This window comes from Lutjanus erythropterus, chromosome 4 (assembly GCF_056507025.1).
Source record: "Lutjanus erythropterus isolate fLutEry1 chromosome 4, fLutEry1.hap2, whole genome shotgun sequence".
Classification (NCBI taxonomy): domain Eukaryota; kingdom Metazoa; phylum Chordata; class Actinopteri; order Lutjaniformes; family Lutjanidae; genus Lutjanus; species Lutjanus erythropterus.
This window is the reverse complement of record NC_139320.1, coordinates 47,783,387-47,810,546: the sequence shown is the minus strand read 5'-3', so window position 1 is coordinate 47,810,546 and position 27,160 is coordinate 47,783,387. Positions and strand designations below refer to the sequence as shown.

At 40.3% G+C, this 27,160-nt stretch overlaps 1 protein-coding gene across 3 annotated transcripts in view; it reads left to right on the top strand.

Moving 5' to 3' along the window:
- The window catches only part of myo1cb (myosin Ic, paralog b), an 82,038-nt gene that overhangs the window by 41,509 nt on the left and 13,369 nt on the right, over positions 1-27,160 (top strand). For all 3 annotated transcript variants that reach the window (XM_084718176.1, XM_084718179.1, XM_084718178.1), the window contains 12 exons: positions 9,547-9,702; positions 11,368-11,483; positions 13,908-14,106; positions 16,049-16,129; positions 16,781-16,960; positions 19,016-19,114; positions 21,578-21,688; positions 22,621-22,692; positions 22,915-23,034; positions 23,540-23,613; positions 24,745-24,850; positions 26,982-27,062. In XM_084718176.1, coding sequence (XP_084574302.1) covers positions 9,547-9,702; positions 11,368-11,483; positions 13,908-14,106; positions 16,049-16,129; positions 16,781-16,960; positions 19,016-19,114; positions 21,578-21,688; positions 22,621-22,692; positions 22,915-23,034; positions 23,540-23,613; positions 24,745-24,850; positions 26,982-27,062 — 1,395 coding nt within the window. The remainder of the gene's footprint in view (positions 1-9,546; positions 9,703-11,367; positions 11,484-13,907; positions 14,107-16,048; positions 16,130-16,780; positions 16,961-19,015; positions 19,115-21,577; positions 21,689-22,620; positions 22,693-22,914; positions 23,035-23,539; positions 23,614-24,744; positions 24,851-26,981; positions 27,063-27,160) is intronic.

The window sequence follows — 27,160 nt, the reverse complement described above, 5'->3', positions numbered from 1 at the left end:
CTAAAGGAGTCTGGTTGCTTTTGGAAATGGCTTTCTGACAGCAAGGTTAAGTGGTAATAATATTCTAAATGTAGCGCACACTTAAACTGACATTGATTTTTTAAATGGCTGAAATACAATTGCTGCTGACCTTGTCCACAGCAGTTTATTACTTAGCTTTCATGTTGGCATTTGTCTCTGTATCTACAAACAGGAGGCATACTGACCACCATCTACACTAACTATGGATAAGACCCTCATACAACAAATCCTCCCCCCTTTCTCATACTGATAAAACGCTGGAACACGTCCTTCAGCAGAACTCTCTCAGTTTAACTGTTTACCCTCCCATTTTGGCACATGTGCATACGCATCCATAAGGATTTAATGAATTTTTACGAGCCCCCTCTGCTCCTACAACAGTGCTTGTGTGGAAGATGGAGGACTGACAGATTCGTCAGGATAGTACAATGCACTGAGAGATTCCTGACACAGTTGTCATTACTGCCTGCAGGGCATCTGTCTTCAGTTCAATAGGTAGTTTATGTTGGGCTCGCCTCACTTACTTCAGCATATCCGCTCCAGTCACTCTCTAGACTACATCAAGACAAAGCTGCAATGAAGTGAAAGGTTTCTGGCTCTGTAATCTCGCACACGGTACCTGGAAATACAAACCTAATGACTTGAATACCAGAGCTGTTTCTCCATGGCATATCGTTTTGGTCGGGTAAGTTAGTGTGACTAAATTTTTGCATCTTACCGACTAACTCATAAATTTCTCATGAACAGTTTGTTCATTTGTGATGATTTGAAGTAAAAGTAAATGTAGTTGATCAGCTTAAACCGACAAGTAGCCTAAAAAAAAATCATGGCAGGTTGTAGCTGATCTAATAATTACTAAAATTTCTGTGTTAACCACCCTGCTATTAAAGCTAGTAAGGCTGAGTGAAACCAAGGTGAAACTGAGCTGCCTGTCTGATGTAGATGATTGAAGTCTCTCTTGTTTTTCTAGTTTTAGCTTCTAGTTGTAGCCTATATAATATAAGGGGTTTTGATTTTTTCTTGGGGGGGGGGGGGGCAATTTAGGCGTGTGAATATTATATTTTGAATATTGCAGCAATTTATGCTTTTAAAATCTGCTTCTTTTTATCATAGAAGCTGATATTCACTCCCTATAGCAACATTGAAGTCTTCCAATTTGTCACTTTTATTTTATTAATGGTTTTAATCATTGACAGTTGTGAGAAAAACAGCATACTTAAGTTGTCCACTTGCTCCCTGCCCCCCTCCAGGGAGACCAGAGCTCAGGGTAAGCTAAAGAATGCTACACCTGGAGCTGGCTGGAATGCAGCAGAGTAGTGACTTGCTCAGGAACACTTAATCATGGTGGGTCCTTCATGAAAGTAGTGAAAGTAGTCTGACTCCCAGCTGCGGGTTTCGTTGTTTTGGCCCACATGTCCTAAGGTAGGCTGGATCATTTGTGCAGCCTGCAGCTCGTCCCACCTGTCTGACAGCTTTGCAGACATGCTCGCTGCAATGTTAATGAGCTTGGATCATGTACAGGTGTAAAATGGGAATATGCTTCCGGGCGGACAGATTATTTTAATTTCACCTGAAACACACACAGTAAGAGAGTGTTGGGATGTCCTGTGATTTATTGGCCACTTCCTTGTTCAATAAAGCCTGTGGTTGAGTTGTGGTCTTGTCAAAACCAACATGGCACCGTCAGCCCTTCATGGCTTCTGATGTCACACTTGGCATCATTATAACCTTACTACGTTTTCACATTCATGTCTGAAAAATGAATCTTCACTTCATGCCCTTTGGTTCTGCCAGCCAGTGCAGAACAGATGAGAGAAGAGGAGAAATCAGTGCCAGACAACTGATTCATAGCGGAAAAATGAAGAAAAAGGGCAAAGCGTTCTGAGAGTAGCTAAGCATTTCTTCATCAGAACCACACGCCTCTCTCATTTGGTTGTTATTACAGAACATTCAGAAATCATGTGAAACAGAAGTCAGAAGAAGCTGGGCTTGTTTTTCTGTAACAGGACTGACTGCTGCACTCCTCTATTCTCCTTTTTGCATATTTAACCTGGATTTTTTACATGCATAAATATTTCCCTCCAGTTGGTTAAGCGCTCTGGGGCCTCATTTGTTTATTAGCTCTTTGAATCCCAGCCAGTCAGGAAAAGATATACTACAAGCAGGCCTGCTATGTGTGGCAGTGGGTCATACAAAGTGGAAAATAATTAGATTTATTTAAATGTAAAACATTTTACAAACCCTGATATCATCTGATGTCATAAATTAAACTTAGGTTATTTAGGTTAAAGTAGGACTAAAATCGACATAAAATGGGTTTTTTTCACCCTGGTGCCTGTTTTCTGATGTTCTTGTGTCTAAGTCATTCATGGGCACAACAATGTTTGAAACAGGTCCAGTATTGATGAATGCCACTGCATAAACCTAGATATACCTTTTTGTTAAAGAGGTAGATCTTTTTTGTTTAACCAGAAATAGTAGTTATATTGCTCGTGCCAAACCAACTAGACTCAAATGACAGAAAGTAATTTTATCATCATAAAATTCATTTCATTCAAACTCAACAGAAACAAAATAAAACTCCACAAAAACATTGTGGTTTGTCTTTCCACTGCTCCAACAATAACCAGCTCTGGTTCGGTCAAAATAAACCCTTAATTCACCGTGTTAGATCAGAGAAGCTGCAGAGAGAAATGATGTGTACACCCAGAATATTTTCACATCTAAGAAGGGTTTAGGGTTTATTTCAACCAAACATCAGAGAGGTTGAAATTTTTAACAAATAGTTTCAGCTCTAAATGACTGAAAATGTTAAAAATAAATCGGTCTGTTTTTTTTTTTCATTCTTTACAGATAGACATAGATGGATGAGTCATCACTATTATCGGTACTACAAAATATAGGTATTAGAAAATATGTGTAAATTGGTCAACTTGAGTTGTCTTCAGGATCCACAGATCTATTTTTAATTATAGTTACCATAGAAGCACACTCCAGAATTAGTTTTGAAGAAGTTTGCACTTCTTAAATGTAGAAAAAATTATTACACAATGTTATTTGGACACTTAGCAAAAACTACAGCTCTTTGTTCACAGGTATGTATAAAATTCAAATCTCATGGATTAGATTGATTTTAATATTGACCAGTATATAGTCACTGCTCATCCTTTTTATCAGTGATGACAAAGCAGCACTGGTGCAGCACAGGCTAACACAAATAAGCCAGTAAAGTGGAAACACTGTCAGACTTGTCTTATTTCAAACCGGACAGGCTGTAATGTCTTAAAATTCTCATCATTATCCATCCATTCATCCACCGTGAGCACTGTATGGTGCACTGAAAGCAGCAGGTTATATGAGGTTTACATAAACAGCGTGACATCCGAGCTCTGTGCGCACACCGGAGGCGATGTAAAGGTCAAGCAGCTATTGTTCACAGGCTGGCTGGATGATCAAATCCCTCTGCTTTCTCCCCCTTTTCTCTGCTTCTCTTAGATGTGGTCGCTTGTTCATTCTGTCATTTGAAAGAGGGCCGAGGCACTAAAGGGGGGAGAAAGCACAGGGATAAGAAACAAAATGTGAAGTGGGCGTGTGAATCTGTACAAAGACATGAGATTTGAGATACAGTAGTTAAAAGAGTTGGTGAAAAATACTGAATGGCATGAAGGATAGTTGAAGATATAGCAATTTGGATCAGTCCTTGTATTTGCCAGTTTACATGCTGAAAAAAGTTCTCACGCCAGTTTTGAACAAGTGGTATTTCTCTAATCTCTGTCTACGCAAAAAAACTAAACGTTAATACTTATCTGAGAATATTTCTGTAACATTTAAGGAGAAATCTGGCACTTTTCATGTGGACATACAGTCAGTGCTGATGGTAAATGTAGTCAGTTGAAGCAATAAATTCCTCACTGTGTTGCCAGTAATGACAACTAAACAGAAACAGATTTTGACCTGATGACTAGTTGAAATGTCAGCAGTGAGAGGATCACCAAAGTGGTTCAAATTCATCTGTTGGGGAACATGAATATCTGAACCAAATTTCACGGCAGTCCACGCAATAGTTGCTGAGACATTTCAATCAAAACCGCAAATGAGAACCTCATTTTGCCGCTAGAGGAAAAGTCAGGGACCACCAAACTCAGTATGATTCATCGTCTGGGACTCATGAATATCTGTACAAGAAGTTGTCTCAATCCATTCAGAAGTTATTGAGATTAACTAAAGTGGTGGACAGACTGCCCAACATTGCCACCCCAAGAACCATTTGAAATAATACCCAGCGCTGATTGCTCTCAGTAGGCAAAGATTTTGTGACATCCTGGTGTTCAAAAGTTCTCTCGGGGTTTGTTGTTTTAGTGGGGGTGATATTGTGAGTAGATGAGAAAGGTAGATAGGCAGGGGCAATGGGGCAGTGAGGTAGAGGACTGTTTTAGACTGACATACCAAGCCGATATCTGCCTTTGGAAAAACTCAACATTGAATCACTCTCATTAACCTCAGGTATGTGAATGTTGTGCTGCAGTGCGTTTGGTCATGCATTCATTGGTCCTTTCCTTCAGAAACTGATGCGAGTCAGACGTCAGTATAGGTAGAGGTCTTAGCAGAGGGTTGTACCTCGTCAGGTCTCCTTCTGCTAACCTGGCTCTGAGCTACCTTGTTTGCTGCACAGCATTTGGAAAGCATGACGACATGTCGGAACCGGGTAGGCACGTACTTGGCGTGTTCCTGAGACCGGGTGGAGGTCCGGTGTGCACCACAGCACGCAGGAAAGCCAAACAGTGAGAGCGGCATTGGGAAACAATGAAGTAATGGAGAGAGACTGAAAACAAGGAGGGAAAGTGAGTGGAAGATAGAATGTATAGAGGAGGAAGAGGAGGGGAGAGGTGAGGAAATAAGCCTCTGGTTTCTTTCCTTCCAGGCACCATAATATTTGGAGGGTTTTGTCATAAACTATGTCACCTTAATGTAAATGTATATCAGTTTTGCAGCTCCCAACAGTGATTTAACTTGTTCTCAAATGATGAATTCCTTTACCTTTGGTCTAAACACTCGCTGTCATTTAGTTCTTTCCCAGGAAATATCATCCACTGTACCGGAAGCCATATGTGTGCAGCTGCAGCAACAGATGGGTGTTTGGAGTAAGAAAAAGAAGTGGTTAGTTAGCATGAGCAGTGATAAGTTCAGAAAGTAAAGGAGTCAAAGTAGCTTCCATACTGTTTGATTGTCAGGTGAGAAATGTAGGGACTGCTAACAAAAAAATGTTAGTCACACAAACACCCTCCTTCACACACACAGCTGCAGTTTCTTTGCTGTCTGTAGAAATGTGTGAAACAATAGGTCACCAGAGCTCATGGCGTCCAGGGGTAAGACAAACAAGGACGTATGGGATGTGGGACACATGAGCTCACACATGCTTGAATTAATAGTTGAAATATTAATACTTGTATCAATACTGGTGCAGTGCATTCCAAAGCTATTTGCTCTTCCCCTTCCCTTAAACTTACAAACTTGAAGATTTCATTTCTGGTTGATTTTGTAACACCGATGGTTACTGTGGTAACAATAAGTGCAGCTTAATACAACAGCAAACACTTGTTGAGCAGCTATTTTCCCAGAAATTCAATGGAAGAGCAGCTGGTGTATCTCTTTACACTGCAACCAAACAAACTGACTTTGTTTTAATAAGAAGTCAGTCACAATCAATTAACTGTATTACATACATGCACTGTTTTCTGTGAATCTTGTGAATCCAGCGCAGGAGTGGTGGACCCTGCCACGAACAATGACCTAAAAGGCAAAAAGGCTTACCACAAATAGTGTGAAAATTTGTTTTGATTTCATGAAAACCTGAAAGGGATAGTTCAGATTCTCATTGTGTTTTGATTCAGTTTGGAAAAGCAGAGAGAAGTACCAGCATGGGAGCTAAGCAGTGTGCTGCTCTGGACAGGGTCAGCAGCAAAATCAGTTTAAGTGCACACTCTATTTAGAATGTTTGCACCACTTTAATTTGCCGTCAGACAGCTTTTTCCGACAGGAAACCACTGTTATACAAGTCAAATATCTTTCTCTGTAAAGCAACAAATAGCAGTTTTACCTCACAGGACACTGGAGTTGAAAAGTGTTCAAATTCACCAGCCACTCAATACTAAATCATTATTTTGTGACTGAAATCTACCAGCCACTTTAATGTTATGCCAGCATTTGGCTGTTGGCTGGTACAAATTCCCACCTTGTAATACACTAGTACCTCATACAACCCCACTTCAAAAAATCCAAACTATCCCTTTAAGACTGATACATCACACACTTTTGAACCTCTAACTTTAACCTTAAATACAGCCATTGAGGTTTTAGTGTATTGTTATTACACTTACCACCTCTGTGGTGTGTCATCTTCCTTTCTTCATCATGCTGCTCTGCTTGATGTGTGGTTTGCCTTGAAGCAGCATTTTGTCTGAGACAGAGGTGTCAAAAGCCTCCACAGGTGCTAAAGAAGCCTGCAGTGAACGTAGCCAGTGTGCAGTAAAGAGCAGTGCTATTATTCAATGCATATTCTATTTATAGTTGCATTAATCTGGGAGCTGTGTATCGCAGGGTCTTGTAAAATCTAATAGTGAAAGCCTTCTCATCTAAAGAGATGAAATCAAACCGCTCACTTTGGATTTGTGCCACTGTTGTGTCCTTGTGAGGACACGTGCACACAAATACATATGCTCACATACACACACACACACACACGGATTAAGAAGTAAAGGAGAGGCACAGATGAAAGCTTGAGTCATCATCGGAACATAAAGATTAGAGGTGAATCAGCTCTAACAGCCTCCCTCTCAGCTCGGCCACTTGCCTCTTTGAAAGGCTGTAAAGATAAAGCACAGGGGTGATTCCGTTAATTAAAGAGCATAAATGTAACAGGCAGTGCGAGCTAATGTTATTAGGTTTATAGGGACCTGCTGTGGTGTCAGATCTGGTTCCCTGAACTTGTATTGTGGACTGCCAGACATGGACTAAGGTCCACACTGGTGTCCCGTGGCTTCTCCCCATGTGTGAAGCACCATGGGACACAGCAAGTCTCCTTTGAAATCCAGGATCAAACATATTCATGCATATTTGTGTGAAATCTGATCAAGATGTTGTGCATGTGGGTGTCTGTTCAGTTTTGTGTTGTTGAGGGTACTGCTGTGTGGAATTTAAGGGAGTATTGTTAGCTTTCCAGTACAGTTGAATTAGAGCAATGGTGCAGGACTGGAGTCATAACCTGGCATCCATCAGTTCCTCTTACTTCTCTTTTTTTCTCTCCTCTCTAACACCTCTCTGCCCTGTATTTCCCCTCCTCTCTCACCCAACGCTAATTAATAAGTTCTCTCCTCCCTCAAGCTCTCTCTTCCCTTTCTTTCTCCATCTCTTCTTCGTGCTCTCCTGAGGGATGAAGACTACTGTACTGCTTAACACAACAACAACACCTGCTGTACTTTGTGTGTCCCTGTCCCTGCCTCTACCCTCGAGCACAAGTCGAGTTTAGTTCTGTCCAACTCGGTACATGTTCAACATGGACGTGAGCAACATTCGCAACCTTATGCGCAAAACTCAAGCCTCTATTTTAGAAAACGGCTTCCTGGGCAAGCGCATCGATGATCTTAATATTGTAAGTGTTGCTATTTAACTTCACTTCTGATTTGAAGTTTGTGCTGTATATTTTTAGATATATGTGAAGCCTGGGTGGGGCTCGGTGCACTTCAGCTGAAGTGACACATTTTCTCCCCACATTTGGGCTTGGCTTCATCTCAACTTTTAGAGGTGGTAACATCACCTAGTTGGGGGCTGTTGTAAAGTAAACTGTGCAATATACAGTCATAAAGTCTCTCTTAGTTTTGTTTTATGTGTATTAACCAAATTTGAGATCTGTAATGGCTTTTAGACTTCAAACAGTGGGTCATTGCACTGGTCTGAATGTGCTCTATTGTAGGTTAAAAGCTGTGGCAGGGGACTAAAGATTTCCTCTAAGTTCTAAAAGATGTGATGAGAGCTTATGGGACAGGAAGGACTTAATGAACCTTTGACCGTGAGATTTACTTGCTCACAAAAATGGCTATCTCTCAACAGAGACTGGTTTCAGCCTGTTATACTTTCAGGTTTTTTGCAAGGCTGATTGCAAACATGTTTGGATTGAAACTGATGATAATTTGTGCTATTACATTTTAGAGTTTATTGCAAAAAGAGACTGTAAACCATGAAACACTGAAACTCAATTGATTCCCTGAAGAATACATATTCTTGCATACTTGCGTTGAATCTGGTCAAACTGTTGAATTAGATTAAACTAAAGCCCTATTCGCGTGGGACAAGTATTACCAAAGGGACCACATGTGACTTAGAAATTACCACCCTCATCTGTTTTTCGTGCGGCGCATTCACACGCAATTCTTTTTAACTCAGATTTACTGGTATTATTCCCTGGATATGATGTCAATGCTCTGTTGTCTGATGTCAAGCCTGTTGAAAGATCAGAAAATCTTTTGAGATTTTGCTCTTCTGATGGATTTGAGCTAGCTGTTTTTGTGAATAGGTCTCTATGCTGTGTAGTGAATTTTCACCCAAACATGCTGCAAAACCTTTCATTTACAGTTGCTAATGTAGCACCCGCAGTTCATAACCAGGAAAGAGGCAGGAAAAAGGTGCGGAGAAAACAAACAATAAAAAATTTCAAACATGACAGATTTGCATGGGATTAAGATCACAGATGATTTATTGAAAATTATTAAAAATTTACCTCCCAGGTAATTCTAGTCTAGTGTGAATAGGACTTAATGATAAGGTCCTCTCACAAACAACCACTGTGGTATTGATTGTTTTTGCAATCAAATTAAACAGACTTTATGTACAAGCTGACAACAATGCATTGCAGCCTAGGGTGGGGTTTGATACTCGATACCTTTAAGATAGTGACCAAAAAACCCCGTAACAAGCAGTATCAAAACTTCTCCAGTCAAACAATGCCTGCATTCAGTCTTTTTAGTACCCAGATCTGGAATTTGTATACTTTTGGTGACTGTAATTGTTCTTCGATTTAATGCAACGTGCGATGATTGGCCCTACAGCTAGTAACCACCAGCTCCATATGGTTTTTTCGGTGGTGAAGTTGATTGCGGTGTGTTTGATGGAGTTGGCAGTTCAGCATACCAAGATGCACATACCTGCTTTTTAAGTTAGTATGTTACTGGTGTGCAAACAAAGTTGTATGCTACTCCCACTGCTTTGTACTGGCATTCTTTTGCAGGGAATAGTTGGTGCAGCAGTGATTTATGATATTAATTATTAGTTTGTTGTAGTTCTTTTTTCTCTAACCCTAACAAGGATGGATTATGTGTGTGTGATGTGTAGCTTTTTGTGTTCTTCAGTCCCTCTCTCTCTCTTCTTTCTCCAATTCCGTATAAGTCTGACTGATGAAGTGTTACAGTACATAGGTTATGTTGTCATATTCATTCACTAACCTCACCCTCCTCCCTGTTTTTCCCCCTCTAGGTGGTGGCTAGTGACGGGGTGCGGGCTATGATGGAGTCGGCCCTGACAGCCAGAGACCGGGTGGGCGTGCAGGACTTTGTCCTGCTGGAGAACTACACCAGTGAGGCCGCCTTCATAGAGAACTTGCGCAAGCGCTTCAAAGAGAACCTCATCTATGTGAGTAGGCGTAACGAGAAGGATTGGGGTTTATCTGCATGTGTATGGACCCCATCAGTTCTGGATTTTTGTATTAATATTAATAATAATATTAATATTCTGGATTAATATTTGGCAGTAAAAAAAATCTGATAATTATATATTGGCTCATAGTTTTCATTGAGTAGCCTGCACATGAACCATTTTATTGACATTGTGACAGGTACTAAGCAGGATGTTTTACATTGAAAACTCGTCTTTCTTCACTGTACTGTAGTAGGGACAGTGCTTCTAAATTGCCTTTTGCTTTTCCCAACTGATCTTCAAACAAAATTGCAGATACAGAGAAAAAGTAGTCAATTAATTCACAGAAAATTTGTGCCAAAACAGCCACAGAATTACACAAATTACAGTTTGTTTTCTTTGCCCAGAGTCACAGTGAAGAATGTGCCATATTGTATTTCCATATTTCATACATTTAGGGCCCTTTCACTCCTAACTGCTTTGGTCTAGACTTCTAGACTTTCCAGTTTGATCTAAACAAAAATTACCTGGACCATGGTCCGAACCAAACAGTCAAATCTCGGTCTGACCAAAGGAAGTGGTCGCAGTCCAGATCAAACTGAACCATGATTAGATTCATTTCTGTTTTAAAATGCACAGTACAGAACTTAAAGTGGATCAGAGCTTTAACAGTTCACCCCAAAATGAAAAATACATTTTCCTCTGGCCTGTAGTCCTGTTTGTCCATATATATTGTTTTGGTGTGAGTTGCAGAGTTTTGGAGATGATGGCAAGATGTCTGCCCTCTCTCCAGTATGATGGAACTATATGGCACTAGTCCTGTGGTCCACAAAGCACCATAATACATCTACCTGAAATGTTTCTTTTCAAAAATCATGACTTGGTTGCTCACAATAATTCAGAGTTTGCTGTGAGCAGTTTCATGTAGAAACTACTTTCCTTCTGCAGTAGAATCTACCAGTTTCTTCTTTCAACTAGAAACAAAGTAGTTTCAGCATGAAACTGCTCACAACAAGGTCTATGAATTATCCTGAGTAACCATATCAAATATAGTTTTTTGTGCTTTTGAGCACCACAGGACTAGTGCCATCCAGTTCCATTATATTGGAGAGAAGGCAGACATCTCCATGACTGATATCTCCAAAACTCTGCAGCTCACACCAAAACAATCTAAATGAATACATAGCACTACAGGCCAGGGGAAAATATGTATTTTAAATTTTGGGGTGAACTGTCCCTTTAAATAAAACTCACAAGTACTGTCACTTCCAGTGGAGACATTTGGAAACTTTATCCAAGCTTAATGGAACTGAAGTCAGGAGCCAGATTGATATATTGGTTGGGCAGTACTATTGGCCCAACATTGGCCTACTGCAACTGTACTGGTCTATATCAGTGTCGGCATATATGTTGTTTTTACAGAACATAATTCAGTGTTTTTATTTTTCATTTTTTCTTTTATATTTAGTAATTTTAGGCAGCTGTTTGTTTTTTATCTGAACTTGTTCTCACTGCAAAATTCTTAAAGTACAGGGGTAAAATCTAGATTGACACAGCTAATGTGGACAAGTGAAAATATGATCCAGACAGTGTCAGTAAAACATGCAGGACAGGCATGTGAAGTTGTCTTTGTTGTGTGACTGTTTGTTCTCTTTCCACCAGACATACATTGGTTCAGTGCTGGTGTCAGTTAACCCATACAAAGACCTGGAGATCTACACCAAGAACCACATGGAGCGATACCGTGGAGTCAACTTCTATGAGGTCTCACCACACATGTAAGGACACAACCTCTGCATACCTCACAGTCTATTTTATATTTTCAGCTCTCACTTACAGTGAAATGACATGCTTAAAACAGACACAGCAACCAAACAGAGAGAAGATTGGTTTCAGCAAATAGTCCACCAGAACATACAGTCATTCCAAACAATCTGTCATGATCCTCCCTTTAGGCAATCTCATATGGAATGCATTCATTTTTGTGCGTGACCATGAATGCAGCATTATATACACGAGTGAAAGATGGAAGGAATGATTAATTACATCATTATGATCAGCCCAAGCATCGACTGAATCGTTCATGGTGGACAGCATGTTTACTGTTACCTTGTTTTTGCTTCAACACCCTAAAAGTTTTTTACCCAAGGATGACTTAACACATGTTGCCCCTGAATTCTTAATGTTTTACAGGGTGTATGTTTAGACTACTCGGGGATATTTGCCCTGAGTCAAGTGGCTATGTAATGCTCTCATGGTCTGACTGTCTTTTTCTATATCAGTCACGCTGTCCACAAGACGTCATGGCATGAGGCATGAGTGTTTGTTTGAAAGGTTTCCACAGGACTGGTGAGGGGATTCCTTGTTGAATCATCCCAGACCCCATAGGTCAGCTTTAGAACAATCAAGGGCATTATGGAGACTTGAAGTGGCGTCATCCAAACATTTCAGAATCACTCACTAGCTCTTTCTCTCTCTGCTGTAACCGCTTCTGGATTTTTTTTTTTTCTCTCTTCACTTGAGCGTAGGGCCAAATGTTTTCTCTCCCTCTGAGTGGAAAGAAAGATGTGCTTTGGCAAGTAGAGGTGGAGGTTTGGAGAGCGAAAACGGGAGGGGGAGGTGGAAAGAAAAGTAAGCAAATGATGGTACCAAGCAAGAGGTTTCCTCCCTCGAGAGGGAATTCCTCTGACCCGAACCTGACCCCCACCAGCCCCCAGCCCCCAGCCCCCCCCAATATCACACACATACAGTACAGTACACACACATAAAGACTGATGTAGCTGAGGCCAAGCTCGTGGTTTTATCTAGCAATTAGTTTGGTGTCAGAAATGTGTCCAAGCAGGCTGAAACAACAAAGCAGTGCTGATAGCTGACAAATGATACTGTAACTCAAACAGGCTGTGCTCCACTCTGGACTCTATGATTCATTCTGGTAGTCCAGTGTCTTTCCAAGTTCGCACACTGTGAGATGTCATCATATGTTACATTCAGACATGCATTTTCCAAGACATTCTAAGTGCTATTTTTTAAACAGAACATCATCACCATGACATGAATTATCAGCCAACTTTGTAGATCCCGTCAATTCTGCAGAGAGAATTTTAGCATCTTCCAGCTAATTGTTTTGTTTTACAGTCCACAACTTTACTGTTTGGGTTCCTGCTGCAGCTTACAGCTGTTTTCAGTGAAAAAGTTGTAACTCCAATTGTACAACTGTTCAGGAGACAGTTAGCAAGTAGCTGGTGAGCATCGTGGAGCATTTAGCAGCTGAAAAGCCAAATATTTTTCTCAGGAGTAGGTGGAGACCAAAAATGGAGCAAAAGGAGAGTGAATATTGGACTTACATAAAGGGCCAGAACAGAACCCAACAAGCATGGCAGTGTTGCTCTGTATCTTCTCATAGTCTCAATAAGAAAATATTTGCTAACAAGTTTGCCATTCTAACACCTCAAGGTGATCAGTTCTGTGCTTACAGCTTTGCTCAGCTATTACTGTTATATTTTCACTTTCTTCTGTTTAAAGGTGAGGTGTACGATTCTAAGCATATAGAAGTTCAGAAGTTCTTCTCATGGTCCGCTAGCTGCCTGTTCTGTCAATCCGTAAAAAGAAAATCTGGTGTTCCTACGCAGTCATGGCTCTGTTAACGGGAAACAAAAAGTGTCTTGGACCAAACCACGCAACATTATTCCAGCCGATCAGCAACACATCTTGTTTGTGCGCAGGACGAGGGGGAGGGGAGGGGGAGTGAGAGGGATGGTAAATCTTCTGAAGGAGCGCTGAAGAGAGTATTTGTTTGGCTGTTTGGTGTGTTTAACTTGTAAGAGTTTGACTGATATTGGCTTTTCTGTTCGCATTCCTGTAATTCTGGATTAAAGCTGCTAATGGAAAATACTTTTTCCAATACTGAATATTTTAAAACTTGACAGTTTTTATAGCAAACTGTGAAGTACTTGGAGAAACCACTGGACATCAAAAATACTTTTTCATGTATACATAGGTCAAACAAAGGTCCCCTATGGAATTTTCTTGTTGATAAAGTTTTTATTTACATTAAGTGTTAGTTAACAAAATCCATTTTGAGGTCTGACAAACATGTAGAATGCATTTCCTCCATCATGTGTAGAGTCAGTTTTTGTTAACGTTAAAACCCATTCTAAACACCCTGCTGACCATCCACCTCGTCTCTCCCTCCACTTCTCCAGCTACGCGGTTGCAGACAACTCGTACCGTTCCTTGAGGACAGAGAGGAAGGACCAGTGCATCCTCATCTCTGGGGAGAGCGGCGCTGGGAAGACAGAGGCGTCCAAGAAGATCCTGCAGTACTACGCCGTCACCTGTCCAGCCAGTGAGCAGGTGCAGACTGTCAAAGACCGCCTGCTGCAGTCCAACCCAGTGCTGGAGGTGAGATGTCACGGCACTTTATTAATCTGTCTGTGGACCACACTGAGAGCGAGCTTTTCACCGTGCTACATTTGCTGTACAGCTGAACTTCTCATGCTGAGGAGTGATGGGCTGAATATGGGTGCTTATCCCAAGAAGAAGCCTGCCATGTTGATGAATGCAACTTTGTTGATAAATTTGGGGCTTATTTGCTTTTTCTGAAAATAAGATATCTACCTTTCAGCAGTGTTTAAAACGAAGAGCTGATAAGGTCTTTTCCAAGTCTAATATTTCAAGGCCAAAATAAGTACTAAATGTCATTCCATCATTAATAATGTTTTATCTTTTTATTAGAGCAGAAAGCTGTCATGATCCTATCACTTATTTTTACAGTCAGCAGCCACTCAATAGCCTGTTTGATAAAGTTTGCTTTGTTTGCCTTTAATTTCATTTGCCAACAGTCAGAATAGATGTACAGTGGCCCACAGGGGTCAAATACAAGAGCAGTAAGCTTTATCTGCCACTTATAAGTTCTGGTCAGCTTTTACTCAATGAAGCAAACTGTGAAGTTTGCAATCAGTATTGTTCACCTCCAGTGTGATGGGTATAATGTATTTTATTTGATCTTCCTAAGTCTTACACCCCTTTTAGACCTGGTATTAAAATAGGAATGTTATCCAGATAATAAATGATCCGATCTTGACTTTGCTTTTACACCTGGTATTTTAATGCATTCTCATTATCTTGTTATACTCATTAAGACTGGATCACTGTCCGCCAGACAAAATTTGCACGTGTAATTTGAGGTGGTGGCAAATCAGTCCTGGACTCCCTTAAAAAATATCTTTATGAAATGCTGGTTATGACACAGTTTACAAAGCCATTAACAACATATTCTTAATTATTTGTCCCCTCTTGTAAATTCAGCACATGTAATTCATTAAGTTCTTTTTGTTGTATAAAAAATATTGTGTTTGTCCCGGTGTGTTGCACTGCGAACGTGCAGACTGCTCTGCATTTAGGTAAATTATATGCCTTGTTACCTGTGGATTAGCATCACAGATGAGTTCAGCTCACACCATCACACACACTGATTTCTTACTCTACATCATTCGTTTCCCACTACTTCTTTGATTATTCACAGTTCTGTTGAATAACACCTCTTTTTTTGACACTTTCATGATACAGAAGAAACCTTTAATTAGTAATATAGATGTGTGTCTCTTTCAGCCTTTTCACTCTCTAAATTTGCCCACTGACCTATATTTTATGTTAGCTAAAAACAAATCTTTATCATTGTTATTTTGCCTACAAATGGCTTGGATCCAAACACAATGTAAACCAGGCACAGAAGCATTTGCACCTTGCATCAACATGCATTTTCCTTTGAATTTGCATATTCCCTCTGAATAACACATTCGGACACAGATAGTATTTTAATACGGGTGTAAACTGGTCTTATGCAAGTGTTAAAATATCTGATAGTTGAGATAGAATTCAAATACTTTTCAAAAGATCTAAAATGTATTTCACATTCGTCTGCTGTGTGCTTTCAAAAACCCACATTAGCTGAAAAAACCTCACATGCAAAAACATTTTGTTTTGTATTTTTATACTTGAAATGTTTGGAATTTTTTTTTTGTCTTTTTTGTAGAGAGGTGCTAGAGTTTACGGAAACACTTGTTTTGATGTCTGGTATGTCTTTGCCAGATGCTTTCCAGATGTGTGTACATGTGTGAGTGTATAGTATGCCATGTAATCTGTGCTACTGTCCTGGACAAACACCGCAGGGACTGTAATGCCTGTGGTTTTCTCTTTGTTTTCACTGCTACCTCCTCTTCTGCCATCCTGTCTTTATCACACTTTTCCTCTCTGTTCCCTGTTATCTCTCTGCCTCCTAATCCGTCAATCATCACTCCTCTGCTTTCTCTCACTTCTTCATCCCACTCTATCCTCTCTCCAGGCCTTTGGCAATGCCAAGACGTTGCGTAACGACAACTCGAGCCGCTTTGGCAAGTACATGGACATTCAGTTTGACTTCAAGGTGAGCAGGACAGTCTGCACTGGCAGATCCTTTATGCCAGAGTGAACACTGTCCAACAAGTCTTCCTTCAGCGGGAAGCAGATTGTCATGAGGACCAAAAAAGTTGGTACCTCAACATACTGAAAACCTATGGAAGCCCGTTCCTCCAATGTGATTGGGAAATAAGAACCTATAAGTCATTATAATGACAAACTTTCTCAAAATAATGACTTAGTATCTTAAAATAATGTGAAACATTCTGGAAATAATGACTTAGATACTAAGTAATGCTACTTATCATTTACTATGCTGAGTCATTAATTAGATTTTTTTTTATTGTAATGACTTCCACGATCTTTTTTCCTCATCACATTTGTGGCAGTGGGCTTCCATAAGAGCCAAATCAGAAAACTCAGACTCTGTTGTTTTTCTTAGTAATATTAACAGTATGACTATTTTTTATTTTCTGTCAAAACACACATTTTTTCAGTGTAATTAATCACATCACTCCCCCCTCTTGTATCCCTTTTTTGTGGGTACATAAAATGTGTTATGGGCTACAAAACACCCTGCATGTTATATCATTCCTACGTCACACCTCAGTACCCCAGCCTTACCCTCTCCTCCTCCCCCTCCTCCCCCCTCCCTCCCTGGCCTTTATCCCGTCGGCAGGGTGCTCCGGTGGGAGGCCACATCATCAATTACCTGCTGGAGAAGTCCCGCGTGGTCCACCAGAACCACGGGGAGAGGAACTTCCACATTTTCTATCAGCTGATTGAGGGAGGGGAGGAGGACCTGCTGAGGCGCCTGGGCTTGGAGAGGAACCCCCAGCAGTACCTGTACCTGGTCAAAGTAAGTATCTAATCCTAGTATTGGTTCGTGAAGTTAAAGCCCCATTCCTTTCTCCCACTGTTGGTGTACTTCTACTGCTTAGATGGACGTAAAACTCTCCCTATTAAATAAAAATATCTGGATCTTTGATAAACAGTCGAAGGCAAAAGCATTTTGAATTTGCGACCACTATGATTTGCACTGCTGACTGGCCTCTTCTCCATAGCAACTGGTGTAGGTGGAGATGTGCCAGTCAACTTTTTTTCACTTCTGGTTCAATTACGATAACTGAATTTGGATATCTGCCAATATCAACACTGTACTGATACCAGAGCTCTGCTTTCTGCCTCATTGTTCACAACATTTTGATTCAGGGAAACTATGGATAATTTGCATCAGTGCAGGGATTAGCAACGTTAGTTAGATATTCAGTGAGTAAATCACGTCAGTATTGGCATTGGCTACTAATACCAAATTGGATCAATCTCAACCCTACCTATGGGATGGATACAGCATCACACTGAGGATATCTTTTACAGATAAAACTGATCACAGAACGAGTGTGTCCCTGTTATCAATATTTGTATGTGTTATAGGGAGTAAAATAATTTGATTCTTTGCCAAAAGTGAAAATTTTAAGACAGATCAGACAGTGTTGTGTTTTTGTTCCGTATAATACAGGAAGCACAGAAATTTATATTTCTGTATTTTACAGTTCCTGATTTCAGTTTTGGATTTGCTTGATGCAATATCTTTAAGGGATAATTCTGATTTTTTGAAGCTGGGTTGTATGAGGTACTTATTAATTGTCAGTATATTACTTACAGTAAATGTCAGTGACGACACCCCCACTTTGGAGAAGCAGCAGCAGTACCAGTGTAGGAAGCTCAGAAATGTACTGCTGTGGACACGGTCAACTGCAAAATGTTTTTTTGCCACCTGGAAAAAGGCCCACATAAAAGAAAAAATCAATAACAGTTTTAGGTGTACGCTATGCTGTATTTAGAGTATTTTCACATCTTTACCTTGCCATCAAACTGCGTTCTCTGACAGGAAACTACTCTTATATAAGCCAAATGTCACTCCCTCTAAACCAGCCAGACTCCATTCACAAAATCTGTTATTTCATGTCGCAGAACAGGTGTTGATAGTCTACCATTGCCTCAATCAGTTAGTTTGTTTGTGTTAGTGTGTGACTTTGGTGTTTTAAGAGGTGAGTTTAGATTCACCAAAGTCACATAACAACACAAGCAAACTAACAAATCAGTGCAGCAGTAGACTAACAACTCCTGTTTTCTGTGAGGCAAAATGACCGATTTTACCAATGGAGTCTGGTTGAGCGAGAGAGGGTGGGCATTTCCTGTTAGAAAAGGCCAACTGATGGCAAGGTGAAGCGGTGAAAGTTAGAAATATTGTGTACACAACAACTAATATTATCAGCCTGCATTAAGTGGCTAAAATAAGTTTTGTTGCTGACCCTATCCAGGACAGTATATTGCTGAGCTACAACAATACTGATTAATTGTAAAGTCTAAATGAAGACCACATGTTTGGCCCCGAAGAGAAACCTGTAGATGAATTTAAATCATTAATGCTTCAGGGAAGTCTTTCTCTCACTCTTTCTCTCTCTCTATCCTGTCATAAGTCATTGGTCTGTACCGTGTGTGTGTGTGTGTGTGTGTGTGTGTGTGTGTGTGTGTGTGTCTCCCAGTGGGAGTTCTGGTTAATAGGCTCTCAGTCAGAGACTCTCAGTGCAGCAAGAGGAGCTTTCCTCAGGGGGCAAATCTGCCTTGAGGCACTAGCTGAACCCTACACTAAATGAACACACACACACACACACACACACCATCAGCTACTGAGCAAAAACACCTCATACGTGTGTTTGTGCAAGTAGGTGTTTACATCACATATAAATGGGTGTTTACTTAACGTGTAAACACCTATTTGCACATTAGCCTCTTTTCAGATTTTGCCGGACTTGTTCAGAACTTCACTAGTAAATAAAAAGCTAAAGTAGATGATAAATATGTAAAGTGTTCAAATTGATTTAGGTGTTTCTGTGCGTGTTTTCCACAGGGTAACTGTCCCAAAGTGAGCTCCATCAACGATCGCAGTGACTGGAAGGTGGTGAGGAAAGCCTTGACTGTGATTGGCTTCAGCGAAGACGAGGTGGAGGTGAGAGCCAAGCTGTGTAAATCATGCCTGAAATGTTTGTTTTGTCAGCCAAAGTAGTGTGGCAGGTGTAAACTCTAAGAAATCTCAGCAACATTGTCTTTTCCTCCCAAGTAGACATAGCAGGTGGAGGCTCTGTCTACTTTTCAGTGGTGGGTAGAGTACTGGAAATCTGTAATCAAGTAAAACTACAGTTACTCTCATAAACTGGCTCAAATTAAAGTGAAAATTGCCATTTGAGAAATGTATTCAAGTAAAAGTAAAAGAAGACCTGCAGCAAAGCTATTAGGGCCGTTGGCAAGTGTCTTTCAACGGGGGCTGAAGGCCAAGTGTCTTTTTGATGGTGGCCCAATGTGGGCCAACAGCAGACTGATGGCAGCATGTAGGGCCCTATAGTTTCTGTGATAACTTAAAAGCCATAATACAGATTTCACAGGGCTTTACATTAAGTCAGTGCTGAAAGCTGCCTGGAGATTTTAAAATAATACTACATAATGTGTTCTTATAAATAAGTCATTTATTCAACACACGTTTTAAAAAGTAAATATTCTGGAGTTAGAATCTGACAATATACCATCTTTGGAAGGGGAAGGACTTTGCTTCTCTATAGTTTATTTTTTTGGCTCACACAGTGAGACACCTGTTAAATACTACTGACAAAATTTGGTAATGATTCTGAATGTGTCGGTGCATTCAGCAAGAGACTGAACATTTTGTTAATAAAGTTCAACACAGCATAACCTCACACAAGTCCTGTTGTTTAAAACGCAGTAATAAAGAACTTTCAACTTCACAAAAATAAATACTAGCTGATTTATCAACACTGTGGATGATGTCTACTTAGAAATTAGGTCGGTAAGTCACAAACTCGCTGCTCTCCTGCCACTGCCTGAACGCGCTGTGTCTTCATTGTTTGGAGCTGATGTAACGTCAAATCCCAGGTGCTGTTTTCCCTATCAAACCGGCCTCCATTGGCCTCAGAGGCTGTATCCCATGAGGCTGCTAACTGAGCTGATTTGCTAATGGCAGCTTCAGCACAGTTAGTAGCAGTGCACTGGAAAAAAAGGTCTGTCTTGCGATAATCCCCCGGGCCTAATGGCAAGGTGCAGCTCCCAAATGGAATTTGAGTTTCTTTTTTTTCTCACATTAACAAATAAATGAAAACGTGGTCGTCTAAGACTTTTGGCAGTCAACTATTAGGGGGCAGTCTAACTACAAAATAAGTTAATGGTTTGGTGGATAATTCTGTAGAAGGGCTGATTGTTTTGTTGAATGGCTCAGTCTGAGCCACCAACCCAAAGCGTTGGTATTTGACAGCCTGGGAATAAGACTCTACAGCTATCTTTCTCCAGAATCACTTTCTCCACCTTTAATGTCCTTAACATCAAAGGGTAATATCACACATGCAAAAAATAACATAGCCAACGTTAACTAGCTACCTACATTTTCACAGTAGTGAGTGCAGCTTACTTCAGTGTGCTTGCTGAGGTCAGAAAAAGAGTTTTTAACAGCAGTGATCTCAGTGCACTTCATCATGCAACTTCTGTTTTTTGTTTTTTGTATAAAACATGTAGCCAGATTTGGCCAGGGATTGTCTCAGGAAGCTGACTCTTGTTCTGGATGTGATCATCACACTGTGGTCATAAGACAGGTGGCAGCTAACTTGGAGAAGTGCTCCTCATGTACCCCACCCCACCTTCATTCCATCCCTGCATTTAGAGCAAACTGTGAAAATATAAAGGGCAAATATATTGAAGTAAAAAGTACATTACTGACTCAAAAATGTACTTCAACGTTCTACATGATCAATTCTCACTTTTACAGCTACTAAATTCTTGAAACAAGAAAAAGGAAGTTTACCCTAGATAAACTTTAATAAACATTACAACTGTTACTATGTGTATTAATGATTATGCAAAGGTTTTTACCACAGGTTTCACTATGAACTGTGAAGTACTTCATGTGCCTGAGGGGGCTGAGGCTGTTTCTGTTTCAGACTTGGGACTGTAGATGTTTGTATTTGAAAGTGTTTGGTAGAGAGAGCTGTGTGTGTGTGTGTGTATGTGTGTTATTATATGGTGAGAACTTATTTGTGCTCAGCGTGGGAGTCTTCCTCCATGTTCTTGAGTCTGGGCTTCCAGCCAGAGCTTTTTAGATCTCATACAGTCATAGAGTGAAGAGCAGGTGCGAGTGCGTTAAGCTCTGGTGTGATACTTTGCTTCATTCCCGTCCTGCTGAATTCTTAACCTAATTTTAATCAAAGCCACTCTTATCTGCCAAGTGTCCGATAAAGATATAGCCCTAAAGATAGTCTATATAATCTTATCGTGCCGCAGCCTCTCATCTCTTCACCTTTGTTCTCCCCCTCCTCCTGTCCCCACTCTCCACCTCTTTGTTACTATTCATCCTCGTTCTTTCTTGTTCTTATTTCTCCTCCCCCTCCCTCTCTGTGTTTTCTCTGCGTAGGAGCTGTTGAACATAATCGCCAGTGTGCTCCACCTGGGGAATGTGCAGTTCGGCGGGGAAGAAGGCAATGCCTGCATCACTTCTGACACACAGATAAAGTACCTGGCCAGGGTAAGGTGCTGCACCAAGCAGGTTCATAAAGACTCCTAACAGGCCAGGGGGGAGGGGGGAGTTTTTTTTTTAAAGGCCTGGGCCTTTTTTTTCAAATGTCTCAGAGTTCCTCATGAATAGGGGGTAGCACTGGCCTTCTCTCCAATATAATTAAACTAGATGGCACTAGTCCTGTTGTGCTCAAAGTGCCAAAAACAGACTGGTTATCAACTGGTAATAAATAACTGGTTATTTATCTGGTTTTAGTTAACTGTTGTGCTTGGTTACCTGCTATCTTTAGCTAAATATTCCAACCATTTATTCATTCATTTTAGCTAATCTTTTAAACCGTTTTCTCATGATCTTAAGGTAACTTTTACAGTGAGTTATTCATTACTTTTAGCTTTGTGTCACAGCCATTTATGCAATACTTTTAGCTAACTATTACCCTTTACTTTAAGCTATGTATTTTAACCAGCCATTGCCTTCATGTAGTAATAGATAAAAGGTTGAAAAGGTAGGCAACCTTTTTTGGAGTTCGATTTGTAATTGCAGAACAGTTCTCCTCTGCATTCCGCACCAAGTCGGTGATAAAAATTATTCCGTACGCATACAGACTTGCGCTTGAGTTTGAAATTAACAGGGTATGAGTAAGCCTCATCCACACACTTTGTGTAGAATTTACATTTCCATAGATCCTACAAATGCTGCTGAAGACTCGTCCAAGTATCATCTGCACACTGCTTTACAAAATGTGTCATACTGTGCAGACAACACTTTTCTTAGAAACATCCCCCATTACTTCCTGCCTCAATTTTCCAAATATACTTCTACATAATCAACAGATACCATACCCAGGATGTCAGTGCTGCTGAGCAGTATGACATCTGTCTGGTTGGAGATCATTCATTTGTCAGGCTGTGATGCGTGCTCATGTTGTTGTCTGTTTCCAGTTGTTAGGAGTGAATGGGACAGTGCTGACAGAGGCACTCACACACAAGAAGATAATTGCCAAGGGAGAGGAGGTACGTTTGGATACACACTCTCATTGTGTGGCAAGTGTGTGATAAGCATTTGTATACAAAGCTTTCCTGTGTGTGTAATGTCTGGTCTGCTACAGTGTAATTAAATTGTAACTTGTCTAACTGCTCAACTCTGTGTAACTCTGTGATTGTCTTGTCTTTGCCTGTCCCTACTTGGCCTCTGTCCTTCCTGTGTGTGTGTGTGTGTGTGTGTGTCTTCATCAGCTGATGAGCCCGCTGAATCTAGAGCAAGCATCATCAGCTCGGGATGCTTTGTCCAAGGCGGTGTATGGACGCACCTTCACCTGGCTGGTTAACAAGATCAACACTTCGCTGGCATACACGGTACTCGCAGACAAACACACACACTCAGTCACTGCTGTGACAGTGTCTCTGGTATGACTGCACAGCTGGCAAATTTCCACTTTCCAACATTTTGATGCATTTCCACATAAACCTATTGAACCCTAAATCAGTCACACTACATTTCTCAGACACAGATGTTATCAGCACTGTAGTGCAGAGCATGTCGATGCCTCTCCTTCAATCTATGATAGCACAGCTCCACCTTGTGGACATTTATAAGCTCACAAGCTGAAGATAATGTGGATGATATCAGAAGTTTTAAGAGTTATTCCTGCTGAGGGTTTCATTATTGTGTCAATTTCTGCATCACATATGTTCACCATATACTGTTATTCTTAAAATACATTATTTTCTGAAAACAGCTATTAAAATTAGTCCATGTGTAAAACCTGGAATGAAAAAATCTTTATTTAAGGCATTATGTGTACTACAGTTGACAATTTCAAATAGAGATTAGATGAGTTTTGTCCTGTTTCTCCAACAGGATGACTCCTACAAGAATTACTCTGTCATTGGCCTGCTGGACATCTATGGCTTTGAGGTCTTCCAGCACAACAGGTACAGTATTAATTCAGTATAATTCATTCAGTATTTGTTTGTTGTATTTGTTCATGCTGAATTTAAAACTTAGCTCTTTAAAAAGTAACAGTCACTCTAACTTGGCTGTAGTTTCTACAGTATATATCCAGCTTAATCCTTGGTCTTCAACCAGAGTTACAGAAAGTTTTTAAAGATTTTTTTTTTTTGACCAAAAGATTTATATATGTCTGAAAATATATGAGTCCAACATATTATTGACAAACATAAATTGTCATATTCATTAAAAAAGGAAAACATTTAATTTACACAACATTCACAAAAGTGTGAATCCTTGTCCAATCATGTGAGCTAACCTACTGAATCAATGTTCAGCACATATCCATAACGGTGAGCTAGTAAGCTATATATTGGAACATATACAGACATTCTCCACCTCAGAAACCACCAGCCAAAGTGCAGAGGATGATGCTAACATACCTAACATTAGCCATGCTTCAGCTGCTGCAGACTTAGCATCTATGGAGACCAGAAAATATTCAATAATGCAATATACTATGCAGTACGGGATCCCTGCTCCGTCTATCAGTTATGAGGTCTATGGCTTGAAAAACATTGAAGTCCCCTGCTCTAACCTGAATGTATTGGAACAAAAAAGACACTGAGAACTAACCCACACAGTTTGAGTAGAAATAAAAGACCCACTTCCTGGAATTTTCCAGAGCTTTCAGCCGTATCTCATTGCCTTTGTCTGCTGCAGGAGTTTGCTCAGTTGGTTACTGGACAGCTAGAAAATTCCATAAGCTGAGCTGTGGCCAAGAATTATTGACCGCAATCATTAACCTCCAACATTAAACTAGACAGTGTTTATGTAACCCATGTTTATATATGATATGAATTATGGTAATATCACTGTAGCCTTTAGTTAAAGGGACAGTTCACTCTAAAATGAAAAATCTGTATTTGTCTTCATACATTTAGTGCTATTTATCCATCTAGAGTTTTTTGTGAGTCACCGAGTTTCATAGATATCAGTGTTTTTGATTTTTGTGGTGAACTCTAAAGATCAGTCACCCACTCCCAATTAATATCAATGAAGCTCTTGTGCTTTGTTTCTTCTCATTCAGCACCTGTGTTTGTTGTGTGTTGCAGCTTTGAGCAGTTCTGCATCAACTACTGTAACGAGAAGCTGCAGCAGCTCTTCATCGAGCTCACCCTCAAGTCAGAGCAGGAGGAGTACGAGTCTGAAGGCATCACGGTCAGACATTGTTTTCTTCTCTCTCTCTCTGTGTCCCCCCTCTCACCCCTCACCCCTCACCCCTCCCTGCCTCTGTCATTTAGCTGCATTTACAGTTGGACTCTGTTTGTAGATAAATGTGGAAAAAGTGACTGCCTTTGGATCTGCCTTCATCAGCTCTCTTGGTTTTATTTTACCCTCTTCCTCTGGTCCTATCAGTGTCTGCGTGCACTTTCATCATGCTGCTTTGACAGTTTTTTCATCTTCCATTATCACTCCATGTCTCCTCCCTCAGCCAGGATTTAGGCTTCACAAAGAGCTCTTAATGCGATTGTGGTTGCAGTTGTGTTTTTCAATGTGAAATTGGTAATTTAATTTATCAATCTGCTGTTTCACTGAGGCTTTTACTCAAAGTGATTTACAGTAAGTGCACATATTTTTAGAGGATGTTGCTCCATTAGAAATGAATCCTTTAACCCTGTTATTGTTATTGTGTGTTTTATTTATTCACAGTAACAATCTTGAACAACTTAAGGAAATAACATGTCAGAAGTGGCCTGAATTGAAAGATGAGACCTATTTCAAGATCTCTCTCTCAGTTGCTCCTTTTGTCACTGCCTCATTTATATTCATTGCATTTATATTGTTTTGTTTTGCCTCTTTGGAACAAAGGCCTCTTGTATTCAGTCTAATATAAATGCACTGGTCAGAGAGCAGGTTGTGGGAGAAACTTGGACTCACCTCTCAAAGAGCCTATTATCATCTGACATGTAGACCGTGGGCCGCACTCTCTGTCATCTCTGTGGAAATTATGTGGCTGTTAGCACTAACATGTCCAAACACGGCTGCACTGAGCCCGTGGAACTCTGTGTTCATGTTGCGTGTCCACATGCAAGTGGGTGAGCAGCGTGTCTGCATGCCAGGATTCCTGAGATTCTGTGGATGATTGACATTACAGTCATTAAATAGCTGAGAACATTTGTAACTGTATCAGGTTTACACTGATAAACTGGGCAAGATGAATGTCCCAGATGTTTTTAAAGGGTGACCATTTTTAGAGTTGGTCTAGTATTTTGAGGAAGACTGCTGCAGCTGCCACCCAGCAAAAGGAGCTGTAATATAATCCATATGGGCCATTGTGAAATGTCAAAGTATGTCCTCCAAAAGTGCTTGTTTTACTGCTCTCAGGCTACCATTCTAAGTGTCTGACAACATTATGGAAAGGGTTGTTACAGAGATAGACATTTTTTTTAAAGAATAAGATCCATTACCAGAAACCAGTTGTTTTATTGCTCTTGCCAAACACACCAGACTTCCTTTACAGAAACAGTCATTTTATCATTCTGACACACTTCAATTAAACTCGACAGAAACAAAATAAAAAACACCACAGCTGTTTTGGCTCAACTTTCCACTGCTCCACTAACTCGTGTAGTTGAAATGAACCTTGAAATTCACTGAGGTAGACATGAAAATGTTCTGGCTGTACATGCCATTTCTCCCCGCTGCTTCTCTGATATCTGATCTCACTCGCGCTCATTTCCCTCGTTTTCACATCTAATGGCATGAATACAGCATTTATGTCAACCAAAGCAGAGCGGGAGCCATGAAAAGACGAGCTGAGGAGTTTTTTATTTTGTTTCTGTCGAGTTTGAATGAAAATGACAGTAAAATTACCATTTCTGTGAAGGAAGTTTGGTGAGTTTGGCGAGAACAGTAAAACAGCTGTTTCTGGTTAAACAAATGTTTCTTACTCTTTAAAAAAAGATCTATCTCCCTAACAATCCTTTCCATAATGTTGTCAGACACTTAAAATTACAATGTTAGCCTGTCAGCAGTAAATCAAGCACTGTTGGAGGACATACTTTGACATTTCACAATTGTCCATAAGGATTACATTACAGCCTTTTTCACTGGGTGGTGGCTGCAGCGCTCTTCCTCAAAATACTGGACCAATTTTGAAAATAGGTGTGCCTGTTAGTCACTTACACACAAAGACATAGGAAAATAGGGTTCAGGTTGAAAAATACCAAATTTAACCTTTAAGTTAGAATATTTATATGTTCATCATGTCAGGCAAGGTGAATTAATACTTATGATGGGGGTTATTTTCTCCTGATCTCTGACCTGAACAGTGCTTGTGTCTCTGCAGTGGGAGCCGGTGCAGTACTTCAACAACAAGATCATCTGTGACCTGGTGGAGGAGAAGTTCAAAGGCATCATCTCCATCCTGGTGAGTAAACACAAAGTACTGTGTCTCTGCTATAGAGGATGTGAAACAATGATTTTATTAAATTCATCCTGGAAGTGCATTTCTGCCAGAATATAAAA